Source organism: Marmota monax, unplaced genomic scaffold, assembly GCF_021218885.2.
Source record: "Marmota monax isolate L192 unplaced genomic scaffold, Marmota_monax_Labrador192_F-V1.1 WCK01_AAM20220418_F8-fsc00166, whole genome shotgun sequence".
In the NCBI taxonomy this organism is placed as follows: Eukaryota; Metazoa; Chordata; class Mammalia; order Rodentia; family Sciuridae; genus Marmota; species Marmota monax.
Genome location: NW_026693344.1, coordinates 1,948,610 through 1,967,630, shown reverse-complemented (window position 1 = coordinate 1,967,630; position 19,021 = coordinate 1,948,610). Strand labels below are relative to the sequence as shown.

Genomic DNA, 19,021 nt, shown 5'->3' with positions numbered 1-19,021 from the left:
GGTATGTGCTGCTGGGCTTAACACTTATGCTCATAATGTTAATGATTTTTACATCTTAATCTGTTCAGGATGGCATAGAATAACACATACTGTGTGTTTTGAACAACAGAAATTCACATTTTAACATTCTAGAGGCTGGGGAGTTCAAGGTTATGGGGTCAGATAATTCAACCCTCATGAGGGTCTTCCTCCTTGCTTGCAGACTTCTGTCTTCTCAGTGTCATCACATGGTGGGTGTGTGGGAGGAGGGGGGGGAGGCATGAAACCAATCTCATTGGATTAGGACATAATCAGGATGATCTCATTTAACTTTGTTTTGTTTGTTTGTTGGTGCTGGCGAGTGAACCCAGGGCTTTGTGTATGCTATGCAAGTGCTCTATCATGAGACTCCATTTAATCTTATAACTTCCTAAAAGCCATATTTCTAAATATAATCCCATTTGGGTTAGAAACTCCACATATGAATTTTGAGAGGATATCTATAATTCAGTACATAGCAACTGATGTACCATTTGATAGTACTGAATACACCTTGAATGAAACTATATAATGTATACCAGTCTCTTAGGAATTTTGTTCTCCAAGGGACAACATCACCATGAATCTGTCTTTTTATACAGTGACTTGAATTCAGTTTCTCTGATGAACTGCGGAACTTTACCACTATAATTTACTCTGTCATAATATTATTCATGTTTTCAGTAAAACACAAAGAACATTCTCCCCTCTCTAAAAAAGAAGGGAAAATTCTAAAAGGTTATTGAGATTGCCTCTCTTTTAATTAATATTTTTTATCAGAAGAATCTTTACTTTTCCTCAAATTAGAAAATAGGATGACTGTTAAACCAACAGAATGTTCAAGTTTTAGGATCAGAACTCACTGGAGATATCATGTAGTACAACTTCCTTACTCTAAGGAAACTAAGATCTTAAAAATGGGACAACATGACCAGGTCACTGAAGACAGCACTATAGTCTAGTCTCATGTCTTTTTCATTATGGTCAGAAAATGTAATTAGTTTGCCACTTGCTAGTTTTGTTAAATTTTACCTTTACTAATTGTACATTGCTGCCCCATGCATGATGTTAGTTGGCTCCTTTAGCTATTCTGTTAGATAGTAGAGCATAAATTAGGCCAAAGGATAGAAGATTGTTTTTCTGGAAGTGGTTCACAGAATGAAATGGAAAAGAGAAGTCTGCAATCTGCAAAACGGGGGACAATATTGGTCAGAATTAAAGTGGTACTCAGCAGGTAGAAGCAAATGGGAATCTTGTCCAAATCATCAAGAAACAAGTGAATCTGTGAAAGCTGGACATTAAATGGGCAGAGCACTTTTGTTTGGAAGGCTTATACCTCAAGGGTAAATGGATTCATTTTTCTAAGGTTCAGTTTCTTGCAGAATAAATATAATAGAACTTCATGACAACTAAACGAAATCACATCTATAAAGCATCTAGCACTATGTCAGCTATAGGACAGTCTATGGACAGGATTTGAGCCTGGACTACAAAAGGAGTGGTGTTATCATTGCTTGAGATGCAAAGAATAAAATAAAATCAAACAATAGTATAGGCTGTAGTCAGACAGTGGTGTCCTTGATATGAATGCAGAAGAAATGCCTGGAAGTCTTGAGATGTTAGCCTCATGGTGTAGATTTGGGTAACATTTGTCAAATAGTGACAGGAAACACAAATAATGCACAGAGGCTTCAAGGAGTGTGAATGAGGAAGGCCTGTGCATCAGGAATTGAATCTTAACAAATGTTCTGGGCAGTGCAAGGAAGAGGGGCAGGAAAGGATGATCTTAATGACAACTCAGGCATCAGAGAGTGAGTAACATTACTGATAACTGCTGACCTTAGAGATCCTTATCCATGCTAGGTGCTGTTCTGCGCAATGGGCTTGCCTTGGTTGACCTGTGATGTAGGTTACATTAACCTCCTCGTTAACACAGATGGTGGTGCAGCCATGATGGGAGTTGGTGCCCTGAGCCATTGGAAGAGTCTCAAGAGGCTCTTGAGATAATGATAAGCAGGGACATATGCTGCAGAGGCTATAAGAACAAGTTGAATTTTTACGTTCCCAGGTGGTATCTTCACTGAATTAAGTTTGAGTGGGTGACCTTTTTATAGTATCTTTTACAATCCAAAACATTTCTCCCTATTTGGATCTTTTAACCAAGAACATGAACCATCTTGGTGTAAAACAAGCCTATTTACTCCAATAGTTAAGAGAAGATGTTTTGAAGTCAGACTGACCTGCGTTTGAATCTCAGCTCTTCCACTTTACAATGGCATGATGTCTGGACAAGTAAATTAACCTCTCTGAATTTTCATGTCCACATCAGTACAACAGGGACAATAGCCCTATTTCAAAGGGAGTTTGTGAATATTCACTGAACTTGTATACTAAAGTGCTTACTTAGCATAGTGATCAGCACTCTATGGTCTCCTGGCAAAAAAATTATCACCATGGTTAGTAGTAAAAGAGATTTCTCAGTTAGCAAGCCATAACTGAGACATAAGGAGACATCCCTGAACTCTCCTGAAAATTCATTTGTTCGTGCAATAATAAAAGCTTTTGTGGAGGAAGGGAAGACAAAGTCTATGTATTTACAGTCCATTTAACTTGTTTTCCTAGACAATGGTACACTTTACTTGTAAACATTTGATTACTTTTTCAGCCCCTGTGTCAGAGCCAAACAGAGATGTTTGCAATGCAGGCTAGACAAAGGAGACATAATGCATCTATCAGCAGATGTTTCATTAAGATTTGGGAATACCTTGATTAAAATCTACATTGACTTAGCCAAAGGAAACTGTTGCAATAGAGATATCTTAATTCTAGCATTAATTTAGAGCCTGGAGAATGATTTGAATTCTAGGAGCTCTTGGTTCATGGGGGATGGTATTTTGTGTGATCTTGGAATTTTTTTTATTTTTTCTCTATTCTTGGTACTGCTATTCTTTTTTAATTTTTTCAGTCTTCCTCCAAAGAATATCTATTACTTGTATAATACTAATATTTTACATTGTGAAGGACACCCGCCTTCTCTCTCACTAACAAAACACTGTGAAAGGCCATTTTTGCAAGGGGCATTAGGCCACTGTGTTCAAGATGATTTGGAGAGAGGCTCTGCATGCTAGTTCAGGGAAAGGAAAATATTCCCTCCATCCTCTGAGGGTCTGTAATACTCTGTGAAATGAATGGGCACTGGGTAGGTTAACAGGATAAAAAGGTGTCCACATTCGTTATGTGCATGGGAGCATCACATGAATGAAACGTGAGTACCCCCAAACCCAGGGAGCTCTAGAAACTTGTATACCCTCCTCATCAGGGAAAGAGGAGTGGAGGTGTAGGCAACTTAGGGGATGATAAATAAGATGAGGGGCCCTCAGAATCACAAGAGGTGTGGCCTGTGACAAGTATCACCTCTGGGCAAGTATCACCCTCTAGTTTCCTCTTCCATGAGGAGAGGTTTAATCTTCCCTGGTTGATGAAATTCCTGGGGAATCATGACAGTAGAGTTCCTTTTGGAGGACGAGTCCTTAGGCAGGTAAGAAAGTTGAGAGAAAGCCTCTGCTGTTCCCCCAGTGATCTCAGTTCAAAGAAAACAGCAAACCAAACCACGTACTTTGTGGTGGCATTTCCTGCTTTCAACTAAGGTGTTTTCCCACAGTAAGTCTCTAAGATGAGCCTCTGAGAAACAGTTAGTATCATATCTACTACTGCTCTTTTTCGATTGAGACAAACATTTCTCTTCTTTTACCCTAGGCTTTTTAGAATGACATTTAAACAATTACCCAATCAAACTTTTGAGGCAAACAGCCAACTATCTACTTCTTATATAAAACTAGAATATTTTCTTTCTTCATATACCCGTTGTTTATTTTTTATTTGTTCTAATTAGTTATACATGACAGCAGGATGCATTTTGATTCATTGTACACAAAGGAGCACAACTTTTCATTTCTCTGGTTGTACACGTTGTAGAGTCGCACCCTATGTGCAGTCATACATGTACCTAGGGTAATGATGTCCATCTCATTGCACCGTTTTTCCTATTCCCATGCCCCCTCCCCTCCCCTCCCCTCACTCCCCTTTGCCCAAAGTTCTTCCATTGTTCCTATGCCCCCTCCCCGCATTGATCAGCATCTACTTATCAGAGAGAACCTTTCATTTTGGGGGATTGGTTTACTTTGCTTAGCATGATGTTCTCCAACTCCACCCATTTACCTGCAAATACCATAATTTCATTCTTCTTTAAGGCTGAGTAATATTCCATTGTGTATATGTACTACTTTTTCTTAATCCATTCATCTGTTGAAGGGCATAAAGGTTGGTTCCACAGTTTAGCTATTGTGAATTGAGCTGCTATGAATATTGATGTGCCTGTGTTACTATAATATGCTGATTTTAAGTTCTTTGGATATAGACCGAGGAGTGGGATAGCTGGGTCAAATGGTGGTTCCATTCAAAAAAACTAGAATATTTCTAAAGAAGAGAACCAGGATATGAGCAAGTCTAGAAATTCAATGTACAACATGAAGACTATAGGTAATAAAATTGTACTCTATTTAAGACTCATGCTAAATTAGTAGATTTTATAGGTTTGTTTTTGTTTTTGTTTTTGGTACTAGGGATTGAACCCAAGAGAGTTTAACCATTGAGCCACATCTCTAGCCCATATTATATTCTATTTTCAAGGCCCAGTCTTTCTAATTGCTTAGGACCTTGCTAAATTGCTGAGGCTGGCTTCAAACTCAAGATCCTTCTGCCTCAGCCTCCCCAGTCACTGGGATTATAGGTGTACCTGGGTACAAGTTCTTGCCTAAAAAACAACAAAAGTGGGGCTAGGGGTGTAACTTAATGGTAAAATGTTTGTCTAGCATGTGTGAGGTCCAGTGTTCAATCACCAGACACACACACACTCACACACACACAAACACACACACATATATACTCTCTCTTAATTGTGAAATGGTGGATATATTAATTTGTTACACTACAGTAACCTTTTTTATTAGTTAAATGTTTCCCATAACAATATTTTGTATAACCTTAAATACACACAAAAAATTATTTATACATATATATTTTTTTGTTTGTGTGTTTTTTGTTTGTTTGTTTTTGGGGGTACTGGGGATTGAACCCAGGGGTGCTTAGCCACTGAGCCACATCCTCAGACATATACATATATATATATATATATATATGTATATATATATATATATATATATATATATAGAGAGAGAGAGAGAGAGAGAGACAGGGTCTCACTGAGTTACTTAGGCCCTCACTAAGTCCTGCCTCAGCCTCCCAAGACTGATTACAGGCATTCATGGCTGTACTCGGCCTATTTATTTGTACAGTTTTGATGCTGAGGATTGAATCTAGGGCTTCTCATATGCTAAGCATATGCTCTACCACTGAGCTATACCCCCAGCCCACATAATTTATTTAAAAAAAGAAAGATTCAAAAAGAAGAAACAAAATTCACACACACACACACACACACACACACCTCCACATATCAGTCCATTTATTTTTTGCAGTGCTGGGGATGGAACCCAGTTGTTTCACATGCCAAGCACATACTCTACCATTGAGCTACATCCTCAGCCCCAATGTATATTTATTTTATTAAATTAGTATTAATATATATGCTCTTTAATAACTTTTTTATCTTAATGTATGGTGAACATTTTCCTACATCTTTAAATATATTCTTAAAATATGAATTCTACATCCAATTACGCCAGCTCGATACATTGTTGCTGGATGATTTCTAAACACCCAGCACTGAGAGCAGTATTTCCAGAGTCCTGGTTCTCCTACTTCCAAGCTCTTTACCCTTAAATAAGTTACTCAACCTCTATAAGCCCCAATTTCCAAACCTCTAAAATAATGATGATAATATTATCTACTTCAATGCTTATGTGATAATTCAATAAGATAATACATTTAAAGTACTGATCAAGAAGGTTTCTAACAGGTAGTAAACAATACTAAACACCATTGTTAGCATTAGTAATAATCCTGTTAAGTTTGTCTCTACTGTATCTTTTGATGACATGTCATCTTGACCTAACAGGATTATTCCATTTTTGAGTAGGAATCCCCATATTATTTTTTCTTCTTGGGGGGGAGGGAGGTCATATAGTTTCAGGGCACATTAGCAACTGTGTTAGTTTTCATGTCCATCAATTAGGACAATAGTCTAACTTTAGACACATAGTCTAACTTTACATTTTATCATAGTCATATCCCCTCTATGCCCTCCCATCCCAGCCAAACCTACAGAAGCCCTCCAATTCAAACTAACTTTTAGGAAGGGAATATTTTACCTAAGGACTATGAATAGGAAAGTGAAACAATAAACTGAAAAACAATATTTTAAAATTCTTTCATAAAACTGTTACCTTTCCCCACTTTTAGAAGCATTGACACTCAAAAAAAAAGTGATATGAAGCTTTCTGGAAAAATAATCAAGATATAAATGAAATATACATTTTAATCTAAACACTGGAAAATGTGCAGAGAGAAATAATGTGGAAATATCACATGGAAATATTGATAATGAATACTCTTTGTATGACTTTTCAAAAGCATCTTACTTAAACTTGGAATGGAACCACCATTTGACTCAACTATCCGACTCCTCAGTTTATACCCAAGGGACTTAAAATCAGCATACTACAGTGGAACTTTAGATTGTGCAGAGGGGGTGAGGGGAGCGGTGGGGCTGTGGGGATGGAAAGACAGTAGAATGAGACAGACATTATTACCCTATATACAAGTATGATTACATTACTGATGTGACTGCACCATGTACAGCCAGAGGAATGAAAACTTGTGCTCCATTTGTATACAATGTGTCAAAATGCATTCTACTGTCACATATAACTAATTAGAACAAATGAAAAATTAAATGAAAATACAACTGTAAATATATGCATACACACACCAACATAAAAGTGCTGGAATAAAAACTTGAAAATAAAATGCAAAATGATACAAGTGGTCCAAGTGTTAAGAAAACCTAACAATGTCTTTTTTTATTTATAAAATATAAGTGGAATAAAACCTACCTGATTATGGGAAAACAAACAAGGAAACAATTTTTAACAATTTCCAATTGTTAAAAAAAAAAACAAGTGTTGCTAGTGTGCTTTAAATAAAATTTAACAAATAGTATGGTTTTTTTAAAAAATATTTTTTTATTTTTCGGCAGACACAACATCTTTATTTGTTTATTTTTATGTGGTGGTGAGGATCCAACCCAGCACCCCGTGCATGCCAGGCGAGCGTGTTACCACTTGAGCCACATCCCCAGCCCACAAATGGTATGTTTTTTGTTTGTTTGTTTGTTTGTTTTTTTAAGAGAGAGACAGAGAGAGAGAGAGAATTTTAATATTTATTTTCTAGTTTTCAGCGGACACAGCATCTTTGTATGTGGTGCTGAGGATCGAACCGGGGCAGCACGCACGCCAGGCGAGCACTACCACTTGAGCCACATCCCCAGCCCCAATGGTATGTTTTTTAAAGAAACATTGAGTACTGTAATTTATAGCATCTAGGTGTCCATCTTGCTTTCTAAATTGAATGGTAAAGCCAGAGATAAGCTGAAAAACCCCATCTTCAGTAGTTTGAGTCTTTAAATCTAAGGTGCATTGGGATGTTTAACTAATGTGAAATACAGAAGTAGGAATATAATGCAAGCAGCTCATCTAAGAGGGAAAAGGATGCAATATTACAATTCACCACGGGAAATTATTGGGAAAAAAATTTACTATAAGGACAATACAAAACACTTTTTAGACAAAGTCAGTATTAAATTTTGACCTTAAGAAGCACTGCTCCAAGTACAATAATTGCTTTTTAAGATTCCCAGAATGAAAATGTGTGCTAACCAAGAAGTATAAAAATGGAGATTATTGTCCAATTCATATGCAGATTCTTAAACAAATCAATGAACATAAATTATATCTTATGGGAACTGAAAAACACTATTCCAGGAGGCATTGTTGCAGAATAAGCAATTAACAAATGGTTAAACTTATCAATGGTTGTCTGGAAGCTGAGTTTCTTTAGATAGTTTAAGATAAAATCTCCAAGTTTCTAGAAACTTGCAGGCTGGGGGTTCAGCATCTTCAGGAGTGGCTGTTTTAACCCACCTCAGATAACATGTCCTTGACGTTTGTGTATTTGATGTTCAGAAAGTTAGTACCTGTATCATCCAGAGAGCCTGTGCATGGATGATACAGGCTCTCTGGATGATACAAGTACCAACTTTGTTTTAAGATTGAACGCAGGGGAGACCTTACCCCTGACCTTTGTAGATGGGAAGGCAGCTGATTTATCCAACATCTAACCAAAATAAAAGGCAAGAAATGGGTATGTTTAGGCGTTTTTCTTTAAGTAGTGTTTTTTTCTTTAGTGTATGAATCAGGATCCAAGAAAAAAATTATTGGCTAGAGTTCACAAACTCCACACAGGTTTAGGAATCTGGTTTGAAGATAACGCAGCCAGATCCAACACTGGAATTATGCTGCAGAACTGGTCTGATGACGATACCCTGGCATCACTGGGCTAAGTCACTGTGATTAGCACCTCCAATTTGACCAACATTGGTAAGCCTGTCTTAAGAAATAATTTTCCACTGGTGTCGTGCATTTCTGCACATCTTTCAAGTAGAAGCACTTATTGCATTTGTTCCGGATTATCTTTTCAAGGATGTTTGTATAGTAAAAGCCTTAGAAAGTGGAGACACAGTATTTTCCTACAGAGAAAGGGTAGGCATGAGTACTGCCCACAATAAAAGATCCAGGTTCCTCTCCTATAACACACCCACAACACTTTAGACATCTGGCCAGACCCAGTCACATCACTCCCATGCAAACTGGGGTCAAGGGGAATAGGTGTATGCGCTGAGGTCGGCCTTGCTTAATGTATCATGAGTAACAGAGTCTTTGTGTCCCTGACCCGAGGGTCTCATGCTTTTTACCAGCATTTCTAAAACTGGCTACTTCTTAGCCTCCAAGTAGCATAAAATCTCAAACCTTTCATAATCCTTGCACTTTTATGCTAGAACGGTTGCCATAACTACTTTTAGAAACTGGAGGTAGACACCAGAATGGAGTGGCAGAGCCTCAACTTCTTTTCTTCAGGGTTTCTAATGCTGAGCCCAGGTGTCAGATGCTTCTAATTGTAAAATAACAGACAAATGTCCACTGGGTAGTAGTCTCACTCTGCTTCTTAAATTGACACATAGTAGCAATTTTTAGGACTTCTTCAGAGATTAGTTCCAAAGAAAGGGATCTGTAATATCCCACCGAGACAGGCTTTAAATTTCAGGCTCTGAGCAGAGTTGTTTATGGCATTTCTCAAACATATGCCAGATGGCACTCTCAGTGTTAAATATACTTCTGCTTTCTTCTAGCTGAATTGAATGAAGTGTTCATTTATTTGTTTGTTTTTTTTACTCATGGCCTGTCCATAGGAGGGGAAATCAACACACATCAGAATCTCTCTAGGAAATGAGAAGGAATCAAACCAGACTCCAGGTTTTACTATCATGCTTTTAAAATAAGATGGTTTCCTATGATGCTGGGGGTGAGTCAGAGCTGGCATGAGGCCCAGCTAAATGTGTCTGGGTCATTCTATTCCCTTAAGAGGGATCCAGTCATCACCACCTGGGAAAACAAGAGGAGAGCGAGACTGAGGATGGGAACTCTTCGAGTTGGTGAGGGAATAGAGAAAGATCACTTATGGGACAAGGTTCTAGGGGTCACATTTTGGGGAACTAATTATATGTTTAAGTCCTTGTCCTGTAGAAGGCTAGACTTGTGTGTGTGTGTGTAGGTGGGTGGGAGGTTCAATCGCATGTGTGTAGGAGGTTATTTTTAACTTAAGAGCAGCATATGTATGGGAACATATACAGACTATAAATTCAATTAATTAAACTAAAGTGAACACATCTGTGAACTCATAACCCAGATGAAGAAATGGAATATTTCCAACACTCCAGAAATTTTCCTCTCAAGTACTTTCTCTTTATTCCTCAAAAGTAACCATTATAGTAATTTTAGTGTCATGTACTAGTTTGCAATTTCTTAAATTTATTTTTTAAGGGGGCTAAGAACTGGGCACAGGGAATGCATCTGTAATCCCAGCTATATGGGAGGCTGAGGCAGGAAGATCTAGAGTTCAAGACCAGCCTGGGCAATATAGGGAGACTCTGTTTCAGTGAAAAGAAAAAGGGAGGGGGCGGCTAGGAATAGAGCTCAGTGGTAGAGTGCTTGCCTAGCATGAGTGAAGCCCTGGGTTCCACTCCCAACAGGGAAACAGCAAATTAAATCTACCTTAAGTCCCTTCTTGGGAACTTTATGATCCCAAAGAAAATAGAAATATCACTGGTGCCTGTAGAGACAAATATTTTCACAAACATTATCTCTTGTGTGTTCTCTTGAAAACTTATTTATCTTTCCAAAATGTTTCCTATAAGTGCTTTTCTCTCTTCTCCTATTAATGTGAATTCCAACTCCCTTGGAGTTACTATCATTGAGGTTTACCATGTGTAGGCTGTTGAACAGTAAAGAAGCTGTTTTTTCTTCTATTAATCTTTCTTTTGAAGTTTTGTTGTAGAGACAAACGAGGCAAGGCACTGAAGGTAACAGGAAACAGTTTTATTTGGCTGCAACCCAGTTCAGAGGGCACAGCTTTTGCTGTAATCAATTAATACCCTGAACCATGAGTTTTATATCTAGCATGTAAGGGGAGGGACTCAGAAGTTCACAGTCTGCAGAAGTTCACATAAAAGCAGCTTTTTCTTTCACTGTTTTGGGCAAGTTAACCCTTCAAGGACAATACTTGAGAAGGGGAGAGCTTCTTCTCCCCTTTCTTTCCTCCCCCTGCCAGCTTCACCATGGAGCCCAATTGTAACTTATCTTAAAAATGTAGACATCTCTGTGAAGCCCAGCTCAAGGCCAGAGGCCTTGTTTGCACATTTCTACAAACTACTCTACTGGATATGTTTGTGAAAAATTAATAAGGGGGTGTCCAGCACCTGGAGTGCTGGTATCTTCCCGGCCAGTGGCCAAGTAAAACAGGACGACACGAAAAAAGGAAGTTTATCTACATGGGACTCTTTTGCAGAGACTCTTTTGCTGACAGTCCTAAAATCAGCCATGGTGAAGAGGGCTTTTCTGTGGAGAAGGGGGGTGCCCTTCAGTTTAATTCACAGGCCCTGGTGACAGAACATAAGAGGACAGAGGAATAGAGGAAATATTTTTTTCTTCCCTTAATTACTGCATTTCTGTCTGTGCTATGTTCATAAGGATGAGACTTTTCCCCCCTTAAGAACCAATTTCACGCTGGGGATATAGCTCAGTTGGTAGAGTGCTTGCCTCACATGCACAAGGTCCTGGGTTCAATCCCCAGTACCACCAAAAAAAAAAAAAAGAACCAATTTCACTTCCTGGGGGAGCAATGTCACCCCCACTGAGAATGTTTGATTTAAAATAAGAAAAAAAAAACCCAAATATTGATAGTTAAGGAATAAAATTGTAGTGTCTAGGAAATTTAGTAAGTCAAAATCCTAGAATCAACCATTCAGACATAAGCCTGTTCATGCTCTTATTTCACAGATTTCTTATCATAAGGGATCTTTTAGACTTCATGCCCATAACCCTAATGAATATGAAACCCTGGCCTCCAAAGCATTCATCAGAAAGTGAGTGTAGCTATTGAAAGAGTAGGAGTGATAAGGTAGAGGGTATTATTTCTTCTACAACTTCATTCATTTTATGTGAAAAATCTTCAGAATCTCAAATTCAAATACATTTAAATACAAGTGTAAAACTGTATGTGAAGCCAGATAAAAATGTTAAATTTGTCACTGTACTACTTCTTTTCCAGGCTTTTGTGTGGGAAAGATAAAATATCATCTTTACTCAAAGTGGCCCTAGACCTCCAGCTTCAGAATCATCTGGAAAGCTTAATACACACAGGTCTTCAGGTCCTCACCTAGAGACTCTAGCTCACTGCCTCTGTGAGTGTGGGAATTTACATTTAAGCAGGCTCCCAAGTTATTCTCAAGTACATTACATAAAGAAAAATGTGATACTAAGGCCATGACAGAGAAAATGCATAGAGGGACTGTGTGTGCCAGACACCAAGAGTGCCTTTATCCCAAGGAAGGGGAAATCCCAGGGAAATCAACCAATACCAATTTATTTAGTCGTGTGTGTGTGTGTGTGTGTGTGTGTGTGTATGTGGTATCAGGGATTAAACCAAGGGCACTTAACCACTGAGTCATATCCCCAGCCCTTTTTACATTTTTTATTTTGCAATAGAGTCTCACTAAGCTGCTTAGGGTCTCACTAAGTTGCTGAGGCTGTTTTGAACTTGTGATCCTTCTGCCTCAGCTTCCCAAGCCGCTGAGGTTACAGATGCATCCACCATGCCTGGCTTCAAAGTCTTAAAAAGTATGGCTCAGACTACTTACAATTTGATTTTAAAAAAATAGAGTGTGATTTTTTAAAATATATTTTAAAACTTATGTAGAATCCCTGTATGTCACAGCTTCATTAATCTCTTTAAACAATGCATCATATATGTGGCTTGAATCATAACTGTGGATGTAAGAAATATAAAATAGGGGAGGGGGGAAAGACTAAGAACATTGAAATCAATTTCTGCAAGTTAGTATGCAAGCATCTCCATAAAGTGGTAGGCCATGAATGAAGCGCAGGTTTCTGGCATGTAAGTCTGTTACAAGCTGTGTAGTTCTTAGCATTTTGAAAGCAATTTTAAAGTCAACATGTTAAGATGTACCATTTCAGATTAGTGAGTAGTCTGTTTACTTCTTGTGATGGGTTTGTAATTGATAGAAGAAAATAAAGAACATTTTGATTTCATAGAGTGGTACATGATACAACTTCTTATTCAAGGATAAATGCTTGGTTGGAAAGACTTGGGCCTAGCCAAGAACTGGGGAAGTAGGTCAGCTTTTAAGAGGAAGGACAGGAATTCGGCCAACTACAGGATGACAGACATGACCTTAATAACAATTTAATTGGAAAAAGAAAAAGAAAAAAGCATATGCAAGGCTTGGATTCAATCCCCAGGACTGTAAAAAATAAAATAAAACAAGAAGAAGAAATTTGAAAAGAAAACTCCTTTCTCCATTCACCAAACAATTCTTTATGATAATACAGATCAAAAAAAGTGACAAACTCTGCCAAAACTTGAGACTGTATTTTACAAATCAGAGTGTAATATAATATAATAAACGGTAAGGCTCTACCAGAGAATTGACATACATTATCTCTTTTTTTTTTCAGGCTTAAAAGGCAACAGGACTAAAAGCACATTATTGTGCAAAGTATAAAGTAGGCAGCCTCTTCATCCTAGGTCAGAGTAGTAAGCTCACACCTGAACACTATGGTTTGTCTCATACTGTGAAACTGGCTTTACTACAAATAGGAAGAGGCTTACAATTAAAGTCTTCCAGCAGATCCCTGAGTCACGGGAAGAGTAGTAGACAGTTTGCAGAAGTAGGTGACTATTTCCAGAAATAGTCGCTCAATGCAACAGGATTTATCAGTAATAGAGTTACTTCCTAGCTTTTTTCTTCCTTTTTTTTTTTAAGTAACAAGAAATATAAATGAACTCCCTTGTCTCAGGTATGTTAGGACATCTCAAAAATTAGGAAACATAAATCATAGCATTCCAATGACCAGGGAACCTTGAGTATGACATTTACTCTCCATGTTTCCATTAAAACATGTGATGACAACTAATGCTGTAAGTACACAGTAGGTGATGACACAAAAGTAGAACACACCAAGGAATTAAGTGTTGCATAAGTGCTAAGCAATTAAATGACCTATTTTACATTTAAACTCACAACATGGATATTTTCGTTTTAGGAGCTGGCTGACACCAGTTACCCCTGCATTATCAAAACTTTCTTATTTACTAGGAAAATTCAAAATTGATTTCAAATTTGATGAGATTTTTTTTCAAGTTTGGGAATCTTAAAGTAATACTACATTAAAGTGGAGACCAGGCCTGAAGAATCCCTGAACAGACAAAGCCAGCTAGGCCTCATGAGTGACCTTAATCTTGCCTAGTTTACAAACAAAAGCACAACTTAACTGGGGCTCTTTCTTGTACATTCTTATATTAAAGAAAAAATGAAATTTAAGGTTAGCCCAATCATAAACTACCAGATAACAAGAGACTAGAATAGACCAAGTGAGGCAAGGGCATAACCAATTTTTTGCTTTACTTCCATGTTTACCCCTGGAAAGACTTTGCCTTGCATTCCCTCTCAGGACCTCCAGAACCACTTCCGGTTTGGAGCTGCCCAATTTATGGATCACTGTTGGCTCAAATGAACTATTTAAACATTTTATGGAGCCTCAGTATGTCTTTGAAAAAGAGTAAAGCTTCTATATTAGTGTAAAGAAACAATTATCATTGCAATTTGGCCTCTGAATTCTGTATTTAATTTAACAAAATAATAGCATTCACAAGCAGGAGAATTATGGAAAGAGATGGAAAACATAGAGATGAGAAAAAAAAGACTGTTCCATTTCTTATACTGAGGATTATTAATCTATTATTAATGACTAAAAATTATAATCTCAAGTGTAATTTCTGCTCTAAAGCCCAGAATCAAATAACAAGCTTCCTATTGGAATTCCCACTCACCTATGTCCTTTAAACAAATGTTGTAAATCTGAACTGGTCCTCTCCCTAGCCCTTCCCTGATCTTGCTCCTCAGTGTTTTTCATTTCTGTGAAAAGAACAAAAATCTATCAAAATTCCCAGCCAGACATACGCACACAATTCTTGCTCTCTTTCCCATATGGGAGATGTGGGGGGTCGAGGGGGTGTAGAGGGTCGAGGGGTGTGGGGGGTTGAAGGGTGTTGGGGGTTGGGGGGCATGGCAGAGGGGTGTTGATGATCCAACACAGGACCTTGCACATGGTATTCAAGTACACTACCACTGAGCTACATCCCTAGCCCTCTCATGTGTCTTAGATGCATAATTCCTATTATTTTTAGCTCCTAAACATCTCCAGAGTACTGTGTTAGTTAGGATCCAGAAAAGAAAAGCACACTAGTTATTGAAACCAAATGAATTTAATATAAGGAATTGGTAAGTAGACATTGGAGGACTGAAAAACACAGACAGCACCAGGGTAAAGGGTAGAATCGCAGCAGCTACCACCAGGGATTGGAGTTAATAGAACTGAGAAAAGGGCCCTGAAATTCTGGGACTCGAGCCTTTATATCCTGGCTGCTGTTGGAACCTCAGAATCTCCAGGGAGGAGTTCCCTATATGGGGTTGAGTGAGTGACAGCTGGGGCTGCCCCCCCTGAAGGGTATGAGCAGGCTGGTTCTGGGTGTGTGGCAAAAAGTTGGACCCATTCCTGTTTCTAGGATGAAGGGCCATTGCCAGGATAATGCTGATAGGATCAGAAAACACATAGGAATGAGTATGTGTCTCTTCCTCTTTAGCTTTATGATTTCAGGGGGTAGGAGTGAGGGAGGCACTGGAGCTTTCAGAGCACCAATGTCAGTATCACAGAATGAAAGATGATATAAAGGTGCATTTGATGGTAGGAAATAATAGCCAATAACTCATTGTCAATAAAGTCGGTTATTTCTACCTTCTAAGCTCTAGCGCTCATCGTATTCTCTCAGTCCTTGTGGCTGCTCTCCTGACTTGGGTTACTGTGATCTCTCAGTTGGCCTAATGCATTCATGCACCTACTAATTGATCTGGGTGCTTCCTTTTGCCTATGTTGAATTCACCATTTACATAACAGACAGATTGACCTTTGTTCTCTAAGTAAAATTCTAATCATGACAATTTCTTAGTTAAATCCCTCCAATGGGGCCATTAAACAATATTTGAGGGTGGAGATTTCAGGATAAAGCACTGAGTTTCTGTGTAGTACACTCAGCCTGATAAGCTCTACTGAACGCTTATTGAAGGAAGTTTTAGGAACAGACCCTACAGGAGCCAGTCATTCTTCACTGAGAACTGGATGCTGGTCAGCTGAGTTTGGCCACATCTATAGCCAGGATCAAATGAATGTTGACATTAATTCTTTTTTTTTTTTTTTAAGAGAGAGGGGAGAGAGGGGGGGAGAGAGAGAGAGAGAGAGAGAGAGAGAGAGAATTTTGATATTTATTTTTTATTTTTTGGTAGACACAACATCTTTGTTTGTATGTGGTGCTGAGGATCGAACTCGGGCCGCACGCATGCCAGGCGAGTGCACTACCTCTTGAGCCACATCCCCAGCCCGACATTAATTCTTGACAGAAGACATTCATGTGTGAAAGTAATTTCCTAGAAGTTCTTTTTCCTGATTTGTCTTTGTAATTATAGGCTCAATTTGCTAGAGAGTGTATCCTGAATGCTTTTTTATAAATGATTTGTTCAGCTGGGCGTAGTGGTGCATGCCTATAATCCCAGCAGCTCAGAAAGCTGAGGCAGGAAGATCACCAGTTCAAAGCCAGCCTCAGCAACTTAGTGAGGCCCCAAGTAACTCAATGAGACCTTGTCTCTAGATAAAATGTAAAAAAAAAAAAAGGTCTGGGAATATGTCTCAGTGGTTAAGTGGCCCTGGGTTCCAATCCTGGTACAAAAACAAACAAACAAACCCCCCCAAAAAACTGATTATCAGAATTTTTTTCAGAAATATTTCACTATACTCCATTCTAACATTCTATAATTATCAAGCACTCTTCCTTCAGCTCTACTTCACCTGTTGGCTTAGACCAGAGTTTTACACTAGTTTGGAATGAACAATTCTTTGCTGTGAGAATTCATCCTGTGTACTGTAAGATGTTGAGCAGTATTACGAGGCCTTTCCCCACTGAGATATCAGTAGCAAGCTCCCGTGCCTAGTTGTGACCACCAAAAGTCTCTCCAGACATTGTCAAATCTTGAGTCTCAATTAAACAACACATTTTTTTTTTAGTATAACTATGTCCCATTCAGTATTGCAGATATGTATCTGAAATTCCAGTAAAACTGAACTTTCTGTATTTTTCTTTGCTACATCCAAAAGTCTACTTGGGGGCAAGAATACCCCTGGTTCATACTCTCTGGTTTAGAATAAATGCAAGAGTTTTATCAATTGCAATGAGAAAATTTGCCCTTTTTTGGTTTATTTTTAGTTAATCCTACATTGAAACACTTAATCTTTTGTCATTATAATGAGTTTTGTTCCCTTAGAACTAGATGACATTAAGGAAGACATGCAGAATCTAATTAAACAAATTGTGATCCTGATAGAAAACTAAAGAAACCTTAGGCTCAGTGTTCACCCAAGGAGTACTGGGCAAGGAGAAGCAGCTAGTAGCAATCTTAGCAAAAAGGCTGTGAGGATGAAGAATTCTGTCCACACAGGTTAGTTCAAAGAGGCCACAGGGGTTTCTTTTTATGCAAAATATTTGCATCAGAGAGTGAAGTACCTAGGAAGACCAATGTTTTTCTAAGTCCATTGGAAGACACTGAAATGTGTTAGGAAACTAAGGAAATGCACAAGCAAACCAAGCCAAAGAGGAAATGGCTGCAATGTTGGTAGGTATTGCAGGCTTCCATTTCCTCCAACAGACAAATTGCTAATTCTTAAACTCCCAAGAAGTGGCCTCACTGGCAACTCCACAGAAGAGTGTGCGAATCCTGTTATAACAATTGTAAAAATAACTCCCTGTGTCCATTAGCAGAGTAGGAAGAATTTCTGTGAACAGTTGTAGGCACAGGCCTTGGATTTGACCCTAATCTTTGGCCTCTAAGGAACCTTATTTGACTGGGAAAATCAGATCAATTTGCTAGGGATGCACTGTTGCTTTAAACTGTTTCTTTCATGGGAATGTGCATGTGTGTGAGTGTGTGTGTTTTATTTCCAGGGAAGTTAAAAATAGTACAATTGATGATTATGTTAAGTAAAGAGAAAATGCACAAGTATTTGGAATTATGTGTAGTAAATAAAATGTTTACAAAGTTTAAGAAATTTGGCATATTGGCATGTTTAACCAAATAAATTGATGACTCAATTTAAATGCATGATAATTGACTTTAGTTGAGAGGAGAAAAGCAGTCTCTAAAGGCCAGGAAGGACTGGGATGGGGCAGGATAGAGAAGGTTGAATAATGGTACTGAAACACAGAAAGAAGAAATAAATTCAAGCACTCTACAACTAGAGATGGAAATGCTACTTACTCTTGGTTGAATGATTATGAATTATATATGTGTATCAAATTATCGCATCATACCCATAAATGTGTATAACATCATGTATCAATTTAAAAATTTAAATGAAAAGTACATTTATTATTTTATAAGACTGTTTAAATAGCTGGCAAAGTGATACTTGTTAGTAATAACTTTTGGGGAATTTAAGTATTATTTGTCAAACCCTTTGCAGGCACATACAGCTAGCTCTCCTGAGTGAATTTGTTATAGTTTTTCCCAATGACCACTGAAACACTAGATTTTGATAAGAAAATGTCCTACACACATATCCTATTTTGAACCGTAAGTCCTTTCTGCCAATTAATAACACCACCCTGCCCCCACATCACCCCAACTTTGCTTCCTTCTTTCCTGTACTTTACCACTGGCAGAGTAAACATGACTCAGAAACCGGCTCCTCAGGTTGTAAGGTGAAGTGATACACCGCTCCTTTCATTACAGGGTAAACCAATGCCTTTTTTCATTAGTCTGGTTTCTCTAGAAGGTGTGTTGCTGACTGCATTTCTGGGAAAAAACTCTCACAAGTGTGGAAAGAAAGGGCTTGCCACAGGTTTGGGCTTCTAGGGATCTTTCTCTTCAGGAAGGATTTTAATGTTCATCAGAAATACCTCCAGAGAACTCAAGAAGCTGTAGAGGTGAAGTAAGCCTGTGAAGAATCAGAATGGGAATCCTGTACTCCGAGGTATGTCATGTTTCTGCATGTAGAATTCCAAAAGTATTAAAAATGGATCATGC

At 38.3% G+C, this 19,021-nt stretch overlaps 1 protein-coding gene and 1 non-coding gene across 2 annotated transcripts in view; both read left to right on the top strand.

Moving 5' to 3' along the window:
- Positions 1 to 11,377: 11,377 nt before the first annotated feature.
- Positions 11,378 to 11,450, top strand: Trnav-cac (transfer RNA valine (anticodon CAC)). Its single transcript has one exon. It is a non-coding gene; the product is annotated as a tRNA-Val (tRNA).
- A 7,226-nt stretch (positions 11,451 to 18,676) lies between these two features.
- Positions 18,677 to 19,021, top strand: part of Ankrd22 (ankyrin repeat domain 22) — a 35,622-nt gene continuing 35,277 nt past the window's right edge. The window contains exon 1 of the mRNA XM_046456793.1: positions 18,677 to 18,968. Coding sequence (XP_046312749.1) covers positions 18,948 to 18,968 — 21 coding nt within the window. The 5' untranslated portion in view covers positions 18,677 to 18,947. The remainder of the gene's footprint in view (positions 18,969 to 19,021) is intronic.